Here is a 16,751-nt window from a genome sequence, read left to right on the forward strand (position 1 = left end):
TATAAAATCTAGATCCAAACCCAATGAACCTCTTTATATAACTCACTCATCCTTTCTTTTAAATACTTAGGCAAACATCAAGGTTACCGGTTAGCAAAAACAACAACGTAAACTCAAAGCCGAAAACCCCGTTACAAGCACCGTAGAAACTCCCAACCGTAATTAGGATGAAGACGATGCATGCTAGATTTTCCTTTGTTTCAAAGCTCTATAGTAAAAGTATTGATAATTAATGAAAAGAAAATTTTTATGTTCTAGTTTTCAAATTGTTTAATATAAAACACCTATTCTTCTACCCATAACACTTTCAACCAGAGTCATTTTTTTTACCCATAGCATCTCTTGTATTATTGTGCCATTCACATATTTTATCAAAAGTCAATAAATCTATGTATTGGCATCTTATAATATTATATGCATAAAATAATTATATGTTTAAAACAATGAAGAGCATCAGTAAGTAAATTCAAATTCTATATATACTTATTAACATAAATAAATTAATGTATAAAAACTATATAAGACATACCCAACTAAATGACATTTAATAATGAACAATCTTTTAACTTATTAAACTATATAAAAACCATGACGTTAAATTGAAGTATAATTGACAACAAAGTTTGTTTTCTTTTAATACCTTATTATAAACTATCATGAATAATAATTTAACACTTGAACTAAATAATGGAAACCATATTATTAATGAATGGAAACCATATTATTAATGATATCATGTTTATGTTTAATAACTTATGTCACTGGAAAGTTAATTAATATTTATAATCCAAAAGTTAAATATATCTATATCTATATCTCATGTTCTCCCTTCTCTCTCCTTCAGACGTCGTTGTATTAATGGCTAATTAACCTCAGGCTACCGGCAAAGAATAACACTATCCGGCAACATTCAAGACATAAGTTACAGCCTTAACAATCATTCATCGTTCGCAGATTCAGGTATTTGTTTCAATTAGCTGTTTAGTTTGGTTTGATTATAATTATAAATCCAGATATTACTTGTTTTGATTTTATTTGTTGACTTATGTTTTCCTTGAACATAATTATCTATACTCATCGATCAATTTCAGTTCCTTGTTTTATATGCAGGATTACTCCTAATCACTTAGCTGGTGTTGCTTAGTCTTTCTTTAACTTCTAAACTTAAAGAGATCCAAGCCCCTCTTATTATGGATTTGCAAGTAAGTTTGTATTATAATTTTAACGCATACCAATTGTTAGTGAAAATATCTAAAAACTAATTTTTTTGTGTATGAAATTGATGGGGTTTGTTTAGATGGAAGGATCAAATATGCGTTTCAGTAAAAAAAAACATTATGCTTAAGAACTTTTATTAGTATTATCTTCTCTTGATGGGAAGATGAATCAAGTAACCCCTGCCAGTTGTCTTCAACGAGCTGGTAACTCACTAAATTTTGCATTCACTTATATATTATGTTACACAGTTTGTATACTATTTCATAATAGCGATGAACTTTGTAAAATCTACATTCATTTTCAAGGTTAACAATTTTGTTGGCATCAATATGTAGGTTTTTGAAACGCTGGAGACTGCATTAGGATTGTGTGGATAGGTTTTTTGTGTAATAATTCTGAAAATTTTTGTTTGCAGTGCTAACCTTATATATGTACATGTTTGATTTTGTAATTTTATTTAATCTTTCAATCTTTTTTTCTTTATGTGTGTTATTTCGCGGCCTCATTTTATTTATTTTGTTTGCATAGCTAATTGGTGGGGATCATGTGGGAGGACTTGCGATTAGTGAACCTAATGGTATTTTTGATTGAGTAATTTTGGTTATTTTTGGATTCTTGTTGAGGATTTATTTTCAGTTGATTATTGCTTTTTATGTTATCAGCCGGTTAGGTTATTGTCGGTATAAAATGCACAACTGATCGTATAGATGTTGTTAATGGGAACAAGTTGTGTACTAATGGTCCTGTTGCCCAAAACCCTGGTAAGTAATTTATATATAATATGCTCATCATTTTTTTGTTTTATCTTTATTAACATGTTATATTGTTGTGTAAAATTAGGTGGTTTATGCTAAAACGGAAATTGTTGCTTGCTCGAAAGGGATAGTCGCTATTATTATTGAAAAAAGTGATGCTCGGGTACATCTGTTAATCTTGAGGACTATAATAGAAAAAAACTAGGCATGTAAAGCAGTCGAACGAACACTAACTGAGCATTATCATGTTCGTTTGTTTAACTTTAACCAAACAAATGACCAAACATTGACATTTAAACGAATGGGGCTTTCTTGTTCGTGTTTGTTTGTTAAGAAAATAAACGAATGAACATAGTTGAGCTAAAATCAAGGAAAAGTAACTGTTAACTAAAATGTGTTGGGCCTAAAAAGTTATTAAAACTAAACTAAGTTCTAATGTACCTAAATAACGTAGATACATATTAATGAACGTAAACGTCCAAACTTAAATACACGTAAACTAACGACGTTTCTTTCCTTGTCGGTTCATGGCATGATAAAGGTTCGGTGTCTTGTCCACTCTGGTTCAGTTTGATTTGGGACTGAACTGGTTTTGTTATTTGAATGTAAATAAAACCGAAATGAACCAAATTTCATAATTTCAAGTTTTAAGAAATTTATATGACTTTAATAAATAATGTAACTCAAGTATTTAGCTCAAATGTATAGTGATTAGTAAATTGTTGACTTATACGACTTTAGCGAGACTTTTGCTAAAGTTGAGCGAAAAAAAATAAAAATAAATGAAAGCAGGTCAAATGGGTAATGGACTAAAAGAAAAAAAATTGAGCTAAAATGGATACGGGCCAATGTTGGATACGTACATTTATTATAGTTTCTAATCAACATAATTGCAGTTTTACACTTAAATCCTTATTATATTTAAGATACTAGTTTAGTGATTTACTTGAAGAACTTGAAAATTAATATAAACATTTAGGCCCAAATTCATTATTTTGGACAACAAAATATAAAAAATTCCTGGCCCGTAAATTTTAAGTCCCAATGGCTAAACTGAAACTGGAAAACCAAAAGCCTGACAAACCAAATGGTTTCAAAAACTAAAAAATCAAGATCTTGGTTTTGGGTTCGTTTTTAGCCCAAAATCCACCGATGCACACCGCGTACCCTGCAGCTCATTTAGCTATACGAATCTTGAACTTGAGCACTATATCCAAAGCTCGAGCTTGCCTCATTTATTCTATTTTGTTTACTTTATTTGTATACATATTATTTAATATAGCGGTTATAAATTGATTACATGAAAAATTGTAATCTTTGATGTTATTTATGTGTCTACAGTTGAGCAAAAACATGAAAATGAATTTGCTTCATTGACAAATACTTATAAAAGTTTGCACAATGAAAGGATTTTTCGAATGGATGTTTGTGCATTATCCTTTTATTTCATTTCATATATAGGGTATTGTTCTTAATTATGATAACATGTAGTCTCAATATGTGCTAATTGATTACTTTGGCAGATAATGCTTTTCAAACATCAGTGTACTTCCAGCTTAATGTTTCTCGTGTCATAACTATAGCATAACAGTGATTGCAGATAAAGTTTATTTGCTAATCAAGCAATGGCTTGGATTAGCGGGCTTTTTGAAGGGGTATAGTAATTATCAGATGTATTTGATCATTTCTAAACTGTTAAGTGTAACTGATTGTGCCCTATTGTTGGTGAAATCATGTATAGGACAAGGAGTTTGACCGGGCAATTGCGGTATCACTTTCAGAAAAAGGGAGAAGAAAACATGTGATTAGTAAGTAAACAATCACTAATTCATGATTTATATACTTCTGAAAGTATATATTTGTCTTGGCCATGTATCATGTACTGTTATTTATCATCGAAGATGGAATCTGTCGGATATTCGTTTATCTGTCGACAATTCTGGGTAGAGAGATGGCGATAGCTGTGAATTTAGAGAGGATTCATGTGTTAGTGCGGCTGACAAATATATTGCTGCTCTTGAATTCTCTTGATAGTTATATGTTGCAGTTTGTCGTGGAGCTTATAAAAGTTAATATATAACACAATGTATATTTATTAGCTTTTTTTATCATAATTTTTGTATATACTAATAGGTTTTAGGTTTAGATTGTTGTTTCATAGATTTTGCTATTATTCATACCTCTGATATTTTGAGTGATGTTTGATGAATTTGTTATAGTTTTAGTGCGGATTAACAACCACTATATGTTGATATTCAATGTTATTTTGAAAGTTAGAATATGAAAATTGGAACAAAAGACTTCTTGGTTGAGAGGGAGGCAAACACTTAATGAGACCGTGGATAGAGAAACAAATGTAATACAAATTTGAATTTCTTACTTTTGGTATTGTGAACTATACCAACAAATGTAATACAAATTTGAATTTCTCACTTTTGGTATTGTGAACTATACTGAATTACCAAGTACAAATTTGTCCATGCCAAATATTGGTGTTATAATGAACCAAACCTCTACCGACCGAATCCTTGTTGGCTCGCCGCCGCAACGCGTGGCCTTTTTTACTAGTATAAATATATATATAATATATATAAATCTAATCAAGCATAAATTACTTGTAGGTTAGCATAATAACTCAAAATAACAAGTCTGACATCATAGTGGATCATCTTTCAAGTTACGGATTCTTACCCCTCATCTTGTTATTATCGTGCTCGGTTGTTAAAACCCTATTGATGTTTCGCGTTCTTTTGGAACTCCTAAACGTCTTTGGATTATTAACCGGATCTAATTTATTTTGCTTCAAAATCCGGTTATGGTTGTTGGACTCAAAATTTGGTTCAATATGCATGCGATAAATTTCCAAGTTCGTACTCAGTATCGCATGCTCCTTACTTATTGCAAGGTATAGATATTTGTTGACGCTGTTTTTTTTTTATTTTGAGCGCGTTACCTATATGTGCTTATACTCTGGTACCCTGAGTTCTACGCTTCCTATGAAGTGTCCCACAGGCACAACATTGTGGCATCGATGTTGTGTGCTCCTTCCGTGACGGAGAGATTAGTTCGCGGGCCCACAGCTATTAGGAGTCGTATGGATCGATCCTAGGTTATATGTATTTGATATTTGTTGTTGGTCGGTGTATGCCAACACCCACCATTGCACTATTGGGTACATAGTTTGCAACCTATGTAGCCCCACTGGTATGTTATATGTTTCGGCTCGTGGGTATCATCCATATGATACGATTTACTTTATTGGCTTGCATACTTGCATCGTATCATTTTACATCATGACATATTATATTTTAATGTTGTTATAAATAATTTTTTTTACTTAATTATTGTTAATCTTTTACGTATTTACTTGGTTATTGTTAGTATTTTACTTTAGTCTTTTATCCGTATTGGGCATTCGGCTCATTCTGTAAATCTTTTTTCATAGCAGGTTCACATGTTATTCTGGGTGGGGTGTGAAGAGAGAGAAAAAAAATTGAGCTCTAGGATTTGAATATAAAATGCTAGCCACTTTTGTAACATACTCTAGTTCAGCTAGATTTGGCAATTATATAATATGTAATAAATAATTAGTCATAGGGCTCTCTACTTTTGACATTTAATAGTGGAATAATGTCTTATGTTTTGAATACTATGATAAGTGACACTTCACCCCTTTGTGAGGTGGGGTGTTACACTTACTCTAAACCTCCAAAACCTGTGAACGAATATCATGTCTGGCCATAATAATACCAATGATGAACTCGCTTTACAGATTACCAATCTACACAAAAGCAGCCTCAGCAGCCAAAATCAAACTCAAAAACAAAACCTCTCCGATAGCTTGAAAATAAGTATCAAACTTAACAGTCAAAACTACGCCTTGTGGGCTCGAATGATTCGAGTAGCCATCGGCGGGAAATCCAAGTCCCTTTTGGGCCACTTATCCAGAAACCCGGCCCCCACGGAACCAACAGATGAAGCATACGAACAATGGGAACAAGATGACCTGGTCATGTTCTCATGGCTAATACAAAATATCGAACCCGATCTAGCAAGCAACTTGACCGAATTTCCCACTGCCAAGACTTTGTGGGATGCTTTGGTGCTTACCTATAGTAGCGGAAAAGATAAATTGCAAATGTTCAATTTGCACGTAAAGGCAAACGAAATGAAACAGAACGGGTCACCATTGGAAGATTTCTGGATTGTTATGCAAGGTATTTGGGGAGAAATTGAAAGACGAGATCCAAATCCCATGACCTGCACAACTGACATTTCAACCTACAAACAAAAACTCTTTCAGTTCCTCAATGCCCTTGACCGACAATACGAAACCATCAAAAGAGAGATTCTTCGATGGGACCCGTTACCCTCGGTTGAGAAAGAAATGGCACATCAGGGTATACTCGGAAACCTCATAAACAACTCATCCTCTCAGAACAGGGTGGATTAACTACCAACAAGTCAAACGAACAGGAAGGCTTAGGGTTTCTGTCTAAAGGTCGGTCGGGTCATAAGAGCTCGTATAGTTCATCATCTCGGTTTGATAAAGCCAAATTAAAATGTAGTCATTGTGGAATGATGAAACATACCAGAGAGCAATGTTTCAAACTCGTAGGCTTCCCCGATTGGTGGAATGATGGACATAAAAAGGGAAACAAAGAAACTCAGAGGTCACCGAAGATGACAACAACCAACGCAGCATCAAACAAGAAGATGGTGGCATCCGCCGGAGAAGAGGACATCGAACAGTTAGGAGATGGCAGAGGAGGTAACAGAACTTATTCTCAACCCCCACTATTTGCAATCCTTTATTTATTAATCCATTAGTTTTAAAACTATTAAATTATACCTTTGAAGAAAAAATAAATTCTAAAAATCTTCCTAAAAGCCATGACAATTTAGATACTGGCCAAAAGGGGTTTAGGGTGATAACAAATAAAGAGACTCAAGATTCTATTTCTTTTAAAGATAATCCAAATAAAACTATAGGAGAGGTTAATATGGCCGAAACATGTGAAAAACTAAATAAATCTTGGATTTTTGACTGTGGTGCTACCGACACCATGACTTTTGAATTATCTGATATAATTTCAAACTCTAAACCTAAAATTAACTATATAAAAACTGCTAATGGTGAAATGGTTCCTGTAAAAGGAGGGGGAACTATTGAAATATTGCCCACTTTAAAACTTTCAAACTACCTTTACGTTCCGTCTCTGTCACATAAATTATTATCTATTAGCCATGTGACAAAGGAATTAAACTGCTTAGTTTTAATGCACCCAACCTTTTGTATACTACAGGATATCAGGACAGGAGCGATTATTGGGCGTGGCACTGAACGCCACGGATTGTACTATGTGAAAGAAGTGACTCAACATGGTACTGTGATGCTAGCTCATGGAACTATTAATAGAGAGGCTTGGTTGTGGAATAGAAGATTGGGACACCCATCTATCGGTTATCTGCACATTTTATTTTCAAAATTATTTCCTTTAAATGAAACATTAAGTTGTGAAACTTGTTTTTTGGCTAAAAATCATAGACATACTTTTAAACCAAATAATACAAGAGTTAAGTTACTGTTTTCCCGTATCCATTCGGATTTATGGGGACCAGCAAAAGTTGTTGGTGGACAAAATTTTCGTTGTTTCGTACTCTTTGTTGATGAGTGCACTCATATGACATGGATCTATTTTTTAAAACATAAATCTGAAATTTTTGATAAATTTTCTATGTTTTATGTGATGATACAAACACAATTCAAAACAAATATTCAAATTTTCTGATCCGATAATGGTGGGGAATTCGTAAATGATTGAATGAAACAATTTTGTCAAGAAAAAGGAATTATTCACCAAACGTCATGCTCCCGAACAAAACGGCACCGTCGAACGAAAAAATCGCATCCATTTAGAAATAACACGTGCTCTAGTAATTGAATCTCAAGTCCCTGCTTCTTTCTTTCCCGAAGCTCTTGCTACTGCTACGTATCTTATCAACCGACTACCAGCAAAAGCTCTTGACCTAAAAACCCCTCTTCAAGCCCTTTCAGAATATACCAATCTACCGCCTGCCCTTACATTACAACCACGAATATTTGGTTGCTCCGTATTTGTCCACATACCAAAAAACAATCGAACAAAACTCGACCCATGTGTTGAGAAATGTGTATTTGTGGGCTATGGTGTCAACCAAAAAGGGTATCGTTGCTACAATCCGAAAACTCGTCATATGTATACTACCATGAACTGTGACTTCCTCGAAACCGAGTTCTTTTATACCTCCCAACATAGTGGTCAGGGGGAGAAAGAGCAAGACACACTGAGTTGGCTAAAATGGGTTCCAAAATGGGCTGCATCATCCGAAGAAGTCAATCATAGTACCCAGTATGAGTCACACACTTCACAACAATCTAGTGGACCAACCATCAGTGCTTCAGACCAAAATTCTCCTAACCCAACTTCTGAAGTAAGTAATTCTCAAACATCAAAAGATACAGCAGATAAAGGATCTCATGAAAGTATAAATACTAACACATCTAACAATCATGAGATAGAAGTAGAAGAAACAGTGCAGGAGGAACAAGAAGAACCAACACAAGAAAGGACAAGACAAGAGGAAACGACAGAAAGGTATGTTCTTCCCCCAAGAGTCAATAGAGGCATCCCACCAAAACGATACTCTCCAGAAAAACAGTCTAAATCCTCTAGGTATCCCATATCCAATATAGCCGAAGGGAATTTTTCCAAAGAAGCTAAGGCTTTTATTTCATCTATATACACCGAACAAATACCAACTTCTATGGAACAAGCACTAGAATCAAGGAAATGGAAGAATGCAATGGATACCGAAATGAAGGCACTAATAAAAAACAACACATGGGAAAAATGCGATCTTCCTCCAGGGAAGAAACCAGTGGGATGTCGCTGGGTATTTACAATCAAACACAAACCTGATGGGTCCATTGAAAGGTATAAATCAAGGTTAGTAGCTAAAGGCAACACTCAGACATACGGGGTTGACTACTCAGAAACGTTCTCCTCGGTAGCAAAATTTGGCACAATCAGAGTACTTTTCTCAATCGCTGCAAATGAAGGATGGTCTCTTCACCAGTTTGATGTTAAAAATGCGTTCCTACACGGAGAATTAGAAGAAGAAGTTTACATGGAAGCTCTGCCCGGATTCACAAGAAATTTCAAGTAAAAAGAAGTATGTCGGTTAAAAAAAACTCTCTACGGGCTCAAACAATCGCCTCGAGCTTGGTTTGGTAGATTCGCGTTAGCAATGAAGAAATATGGATACCAACAAAGCAACTCTGATCATACATTGTTTCTTAAATGAAGAGGTAAATTGGTAACTTGTTTAATTATATATGTTGATGACATGATCATGACAAGAAACATGAAGAAGAAATGATAAAATTAAAAGCAAACCTATTCACGGAATTTGAAATGAAGGACCTAGGAAGACTCAAGTACTTCCTTGGAATAGAGGTACTAAGGTCCAAACAAGGGATTTTCATATGCTAAAAAAAGTATATTCTTGACCTTCTAGCTGAAATGAGAATGATTGATTGCAAGCCTGCTGATATACCAATAAGGGTGAACCACAAGCTCCGTATGGAAGAAAAAGTCGAGCTAACAAACAAAGAAAGATACCAACGTTTGGTAGGTAAACTAATATATCTTTCACATACTCAACCTGATATCTCATATGCAGTTGGAGTGGTTAGCAAGTTCATGCACCAACCTCAAGTTGCGCACATGGAGGCAGTAATGCAGATTATCAGATACCTTAAAGGAACAGTAGGTCATGGAGTTCTCTTTCAGCAAAACAAACATCTAAAAGTCCAGCTATATATTGATGCCGACTAGGCGGGAGATCAAGACGATCGAAGATCTACATCAGAATACTTCACTTTGGTTGGCGGAAACTTGGTGACCTGGAGTGATGTGGTCTAAATTATACATATTATTATATAAATATTCCCTCTACTTATAGATACTTTTGAGCCATATTTTTATTGAATATTATTATTATTTGGTTCATATGTGAGTTTGATGGTTTATATATACAATGAACTAAACTGGAGCACTTTAACTAAACTTGAGACGAATGAGTAAATCAACTTAGCAACTATTAATCGATTTATTTACTCTGCTAATTGAAATATAAAGTTAACTTCATTAATGAAAGTGTTTTACTTGTCTTTAAAGATAATTAATTTAATCATTTATGTTTGTCTTTAATGATAATTAATTTAATCATTTATGTGTGTCGTGAGTTTTTAAAGTATTATTATGGTTGTAATTAACTAAATTCTCAAATCAATATAACTTTAATATTATTAATATGTGGGAATGTTAATGCAGGTACAAAATGCAAATTCTTAGAATTAAATGAGATGGGCCACCGATGTTAGCAGCCCAAAAGTAATTGTTTATGAGTCCACTTATGAAGTTACATGGGCTTGAGTCGGTTAGGGAAAACAAGACGAGAAAAGAATAAATAGGAATTACCGGAGACAAGGGGTAGTGGATTGAAGGGACAGAAGGCAGGAGAATTATTGGAAGACTGTGGGAGCAGCCGTTAACGCAAGGAGAGAAAGAGAAAAGAAAAAGCCGTTGGTTCAAGCAAATAGCATCCAGGTTCAACACCGTCTCATCCTCCTTATTATTTTGTTTGAATTTATTATTTTCTTTATGAATTTATTATTTGAACCTATTTATAATCTTTTGGTCTTGAATATGGTTGTTGGCTAAACCCTTAGACCGCCTAGGCTTATGATGAACCTTTGATTGACGTTTTATTTTATTTGGGATTTGCTTTTCGTTATGGGTTCATGAATCAGTAAAGAGTTTAATATTATTTATTTGATGAATATGTGTGCTTGGTTTTATTTGGTGAATTTTATTGTTTCACAGAGCCTTTGGTGATTGCCTGTCATATAATAGGATTTTGTTGGGTCATTTACTGTGTGTTCTTAACTAGTTTGTGATTGATTTATAATAAAATCATATAAACAATATTATTAACCAAATAAATAAAAGTGTGCTGCTAACCTAAAAAGCTGTAAGGTGATAGGTTATTTGATAGGTCTTGGTTGATTAAGATTGCTAGATTTAGTTCTTCGTAAGGAGTCCGTCTAGGTTTGATTTTTCAACTTTATCTATTAATGTCGAATGAATTTATTAAACTGCCTTTGATTTCCACGCTGTAAGGTAGGATTTCGTATAAAGGTACTCGTTCATAATTAATTAGATAACCGTAAGGAAGTTTAATATTAAAACAGGTGTTCTTAATAATTTACTGGAAGCCCATAGGTGTCTTCTTGAGAAGGGTTAGGGGTCCTGTTCGGGTTTTCTTTTAAATAAATATTTTATGATTCCGGTTTCATAAGAAAGCATTTTTCCAATTAATTGATAACTGAAACTTTGGGGATTCTAGCCTAGGTGGTTTTTCATCGTCATCTGTTTTCAAATAACTTTAATTATCTTTTATTTATTTTATTTGTTTTTCTTAATTAGCCTAAAATTAGTTTTTACCAAACCCCCCAAACAAATATAAATTAATAAGTCGTGTTTATAGTCGAGTCTAATTAGCTAATAAACGTAATTTAGAGAGTCTCGTGGGTTCGATATCCAGACTTACTTAGCTTTATAGAGTCAATCGGTTCACTTGCCGGTTAGTAGTTTAGTCGAGTTTTAGAGAGTCCAAAGTATTACTTAATGTTTATTTTTAGTTAATTTAGTTAATAATTATTAAATTACTTCAAGCACATCATGGAGAAGCAAAAACCAAAAGGTAGTAGCTTTATCTAGTGCCGAGGCTGAATTTAGAGGGATTGCACGAGGTTTAGCAGAAGTCATATGGATCCACAAACTCCTAACTAACTGAGATCGGGCTCCCTCCAAGTGAACCAAGCAAGATTATGTGTGACAACAAAGCCGCTATATAAATCTCAAAGAATCCTGTCCAACACGATCGTACAAAACACGTAGAAGTTGACCGGAACATCATCAAAGAGAAACTTGAAGCCAGAATTATAGAGTTACCGTTCGTTCGATCAGAATACCAGTTGGCAGATATATTAACAAAAGCTGTCAATGGGAGAATATTCAACAAATGTCTTGCCAAGTTAAGCATTGGAGACCTTACCACTCAACTTGAGGGAGAGTGTTAGAAAGGTAATAATAATAATAATAAATTAATTATTATTTGGAGAATTCCACAAAGTCAATGCCAACAAGAAAGATCAGACCGTTGTAGCTAGCTAAATCAAAGGAGCAATCTTTTTATTTCTTTTTTCATGTATAAGTCAATAATGTTTTTTATTTATTAGCTTCTTCATCCTCTTGTACAATATATAAAATATAGCAGATCAAAAACTTCAATAAATATTCAACAATTCCTACTACCATTTGAAAACAAAAACAAATTTATTTTTAAAATTCTCTTGTTTACAACATTTATAAATACACTTATTTTAAAATCTTATATTATAATGAAAATAGTAGTCTTAATCTAAGAAATCAGTTTAATAAATCAATTGATGGGAATAGGAATAGATAAACCAAAATAATAAATACGTATAAAGTCTGCCGATAAAAGGCTATATCACTCGTTGGGGTGTATCTTAAAACCCAAAAATCAAATAGTACAAATATAAACATATATATAAAACAATAGAGAGCATTGGTTCATATGTTACCTTATGTAGAATAGAAGCAACTTAATCCGCTACGAGGTTCTCAATGATTACCGAATTTTATGAGGCTTATTATAATGCAATCCAACTCCTGAAAGCAACTTGTGATGATAACGTGTAGCCAAACAATAAGAGATGGACATGTAGGGAGGAAAATAGAGATTTCATTAATAAGGTGTGTCAATGTATATATAAGATAGAAAAACTTGAAAAGGAAGCTAATCTATATTAGGTGTTGATAACCATAATATTAATATATTTATAACAACATATCTGTTCTTTTAAAAAAGAAAAGGAATATGTTAAGTTTCATATTTATTTCACCGAGAATTGTTGATTTGTAAATGCTTAAAATAATATTTACTAAAGATCTATATACGTATAAGTAATAATTTTGTCATGAATAAACATCCAAACGATTTACAAAGAAGTGACAGATAAGCGGGCAATAAGCTGCGAGCTATATACTGATGATATATTACACATATATTTCAGACGTACTTTCTAGGAGTGTTCTTCGGGTTCATTTTTTGGGTTTCGGGTCGGGTTTTTCGGTTTTCAAAGTTTTAAATCTTAACCCAAAACCTAACCCAAATCTCTCACGGTTTTTTCGGGTTCGGGTAATTCGGGTTTGGGTTTTTTTGGGTTGGGTTAATCGGGTTTCGAGTATCCTAGAAAATGAAACAAAAAACAATAAAATTTAAAAAACTTAAATGCTAAAATTAAAACAACATATTATTCTTTGCTCGTCACGCAAATAATCAAATAATAAACCAAAAATAACTTTGATAAAGTCATAAAGCAATTCAAAAGAAGAGTAAAACTAAGTAATTAACTCGAATCATGATCGTCTTCAATCAGACGGGATTTGGTTGTTCGATTACGGTTGCTATTAGTAATAAACAGAAAACATAACTTAACAATAAACAATTGGTCCATAATAGTTGGAATGGCAACAGTCGATTAGGCTTAGATTCCAATAACTTTAATGACTAACACTAAGCCTATTATACCTAAAATTATATATTTAATTTCAAAACTAAAGTTTATTCGGGTTTTTCGGGTTGACCCGAAACTTATAAATCAAACCCGAGAACCAACCCGAATAGGGATGGCAATGAAACTCGAACCCGATGGGAAAACCCGAAACCCGACATAAATGGGACGGGTAATACCCGACCCATTAGGGTTTGGGACGGATATGGGAATAGTTTTGAAATTTTTCGTAGGTTTGGGACGGGTTTGGGATTTCTAATATACCTGATTACCTGATAACATAGACCCATTTACCCGATTATATACCTGATGTACCCGATATAGCTTATTATATTATACATATACTATATTCCAAATACATTATTTGTCGAAACTTGTTTATGTCAATTATTTGAGATATTTAACCTTTATGGTAACCATCTTTGTAATCGATTAGTTATATTTTGCCAAAACCATGGTAGAAACCCAACAGGTTTTGAGCCGGGTATACCCTACGGGTATTTTGTCAAAACCCGATAGGAAACCCGAAACCCGATGGGAAAACCCGAAACCCGACGGGTAATTACCCAATTAAAACCCGATGGGTTTGGGACGGGTTTGAGATGGACTTTTATAACCGGGTATGGGTTTGGGAATACCTAAACCTGACGCAAACCCAACCCATTGCCATCCCTAAACCCGAATTACTTTGGTGCGGGCTCGGGTCAATCTTTTCTCGGATTCAAGTTTTTCAGGTCGCGTTAGTTCGGGTTCGGGTACATGTTTTTTCGAATTGAGTTTCGGGTAAAAGTGAAAGCCCTAGGACTTTCATATTATTAAGCAAGCAATGAATATGACTGAGTGAAGTCATGGGTGATCGGTGGACTTTCGCTAGACAACACAAAGTACATGTCAAAATGCAACTTTGTAGATCGATGACACCTATGAAATGGATGCATGTATACAGCAACGTGGACATTACCCGGCCAAAGTTAATAAATATAAAAAAAATGTATCTTTTGGTTTATTAATGTATCACTATATATATTATCATTATTTTCTTGATCAAATCTTCAAGAGCTTGGTAAAAAGCATTTGATCTCCTTCCACACTCACAAATGAATGTATTCAAGTGTTCTTGTGATTTACTTATGTTATCATTACTTATACTGTTATTGTTTAATTTTCAGTTTGTTATATCCATAGCTGATGATTCAGTCTATGAGCCCTTTCTTGAATGTATGTCCAACCGAAACTCATCCGATCACGTCTCGTCATTAATCTATAACCCAAACAATTCATCATACACTTCAACATTACAAGCCTACATCCGAAACAAAAGGTTCAACACATCATTAACTCAAAAACCGGCAATCATCGTGACCCCATTACACGAAACCCATGTCCAATCGACCGTCGTTTGCACCAAGAACATGGGAATGAACCTTAGAATCCGAAGTGGCGGTCATGATTTCGAAGGACTGTCTTATGTATCAAACATTAACTTTGTTCTACTTGATATGTCTAACCTTCGGTCGATAAATGTCAATATTAATGACGAAACAGCAACGGTTCAAGTTGGTGCAACCATTGGAGAACTTTACTATAACATATGGAATAAAAGCAAAGTTCATGCTTTCCCCGCAGGTGTATGCCCGACTGTTGGAGTCGGGGGTCATATAAGCGGAGGAGGGTATGGAGTTTTGATGCGAAAATATGGATTAACCATCGATAATGTTCTCGATGCGACCATAGTTGATGTTAAAGGCCGTGTTTTGAACAGAAACACAATGGGAGAAGATCTTTTCTGGGCAATCCGAGGTGGAGGGGGTGCAAGCTTCGGAGTTGTCGTGTCTTTCAAATTGCATCTTGTTCGAGTTCCCGAATCTGTCACAGTTTTTCAGGTAACAAAAACATCAGAAGAAAACATAACCGACATATTCGACCGTTGGCAGCGTGTAGCCGACAAGATAGACAAAGATCTATTCATTAGGTTAAATATAAAACCCGACAAAACAAAGAACACAATCCATGCAAGTTTTACAGGGTTTTTCTTAGGAGACTGCGAACGCCTTGTTAATGTTATGAACTTAGGGTTTCCTGAATTGGGTGTACAAAAAGTTGATTGCAAGTCGATGAGTTGGATCGAGTCCGTGCTTTTTTGGTCTAGCAATGTTAAAGAACCGGTGGAGATCTTGCTGCAAAGAAGGTTTTCTTCAAAATATTCTAAACGAAAGTCGGATTACATGCAAACCCTTATTCCTAGAGAGGGTATTGAATCTTTGTGGCAAAAGATGGTGGAACTAAAGGTGGTGGAGTTGGTGTTCAACCCGTATGGCGGACGAATGGGTGAGATCGAAGAGTGGGAGACTCCTTTTCCGCATCGGGTGGGTAATATATTTAAGATTCAGTATAGTGTTAATTGGAATGAAGGAGGGTATGAAGCAGAAGCTTATTACATTAATCAAAGTAGGGTTCTTTATGAGTTCATGACTCCGTTCGTGTCGAAGAATCCTAGAGGGGCGTATTTGAACTATAGAGATCTTGATATTGGCACTAGTGTAGTCGGGAACAATAGCTACACGGATGGTAAAGTTTATGGAGACAAGTATTTTATGGGGAATTTTGATCGGTTGGTTAGAGTGAAAACGAGGGTGGATGGTGATAATTTCTTTACAAGTGAACAAAGTGTTCCTCCTCTACGAACGAGGAAGAAGGATATGAGAAAGTAGAAGAAAACCATTAATCCAATTATTATTATATTAGTAATTAATTAAAGTATAACATATAATTATGGTGTTATACAGAACACTTTATAGTGTTTATAATTAGAATTTGTTATTAATTATAGTGTTATATAGAACACTTTTAAGTCTATATAACAAAAAAGGCCTATTTCAAAGACAACTGTCGTCGCTATATCTCTAGTTGGTTATCGAGATATAAGTGTCGTCGCAACTCCTTTGTCGCAATAGCTGAAAATTGTGGTCGATACAACTTCAACTATAATGATGAAAACTTATTTTTTTAAAAAGATTTAGCTTTTATTAAATACGTTTTTCGAGGCTTTTCGTCAATATAGGGTATTT

At 34.3% G+C, this 16,751-nt stretch overlaps 1 protein-coding gene and 1 pseudogene across 1 annotated transcript; both read left to right on the forward strand.

The window, feature by feature from the left end:
- Positions 1–5,703: 5,703 nt before the first annotated feature.
- On the forward strand, positions 5,704–6,426 carry LOC143611515 (uncharacterized). The gene has a single exon (XM_077085716.1). It carries the CDS (start codon positions 5,704–5,706, stop codon positions 6,424–6,426), a length of 723 nt encoding a protein of 240 aa, XP_076941831.1.
- An 8,371-nt stretch (positions 6,427–14,797) lies between these two features.
- LOC143611516 (berberine bridge enzyme-like 21 pseudogene) lies at positions 14,798–16,394 on the forward strand (annotated as a pseudogene).
- Positions 16,395–16,751: the final 357 nt, after the last annotated feature.

The sequence above is a fragment of the Bidens hawaiensis genome, unplaced genomic scaffold, assembly GCF_021521415.1.
Source record: "Bidens hawaiensis isolate Kalapana, Puna unplaced genomic scaffold, B.hawaiensis_p1.1 tig00031418_1, whole genome shotgun sequence".
Classification (NCBI taxonomy): Eukaryota; Viridiplantae; Streptophyta; class Magnoliopsida; order Asterales; family Asteraceae; genus Bidens; species Bidens hawaiensis.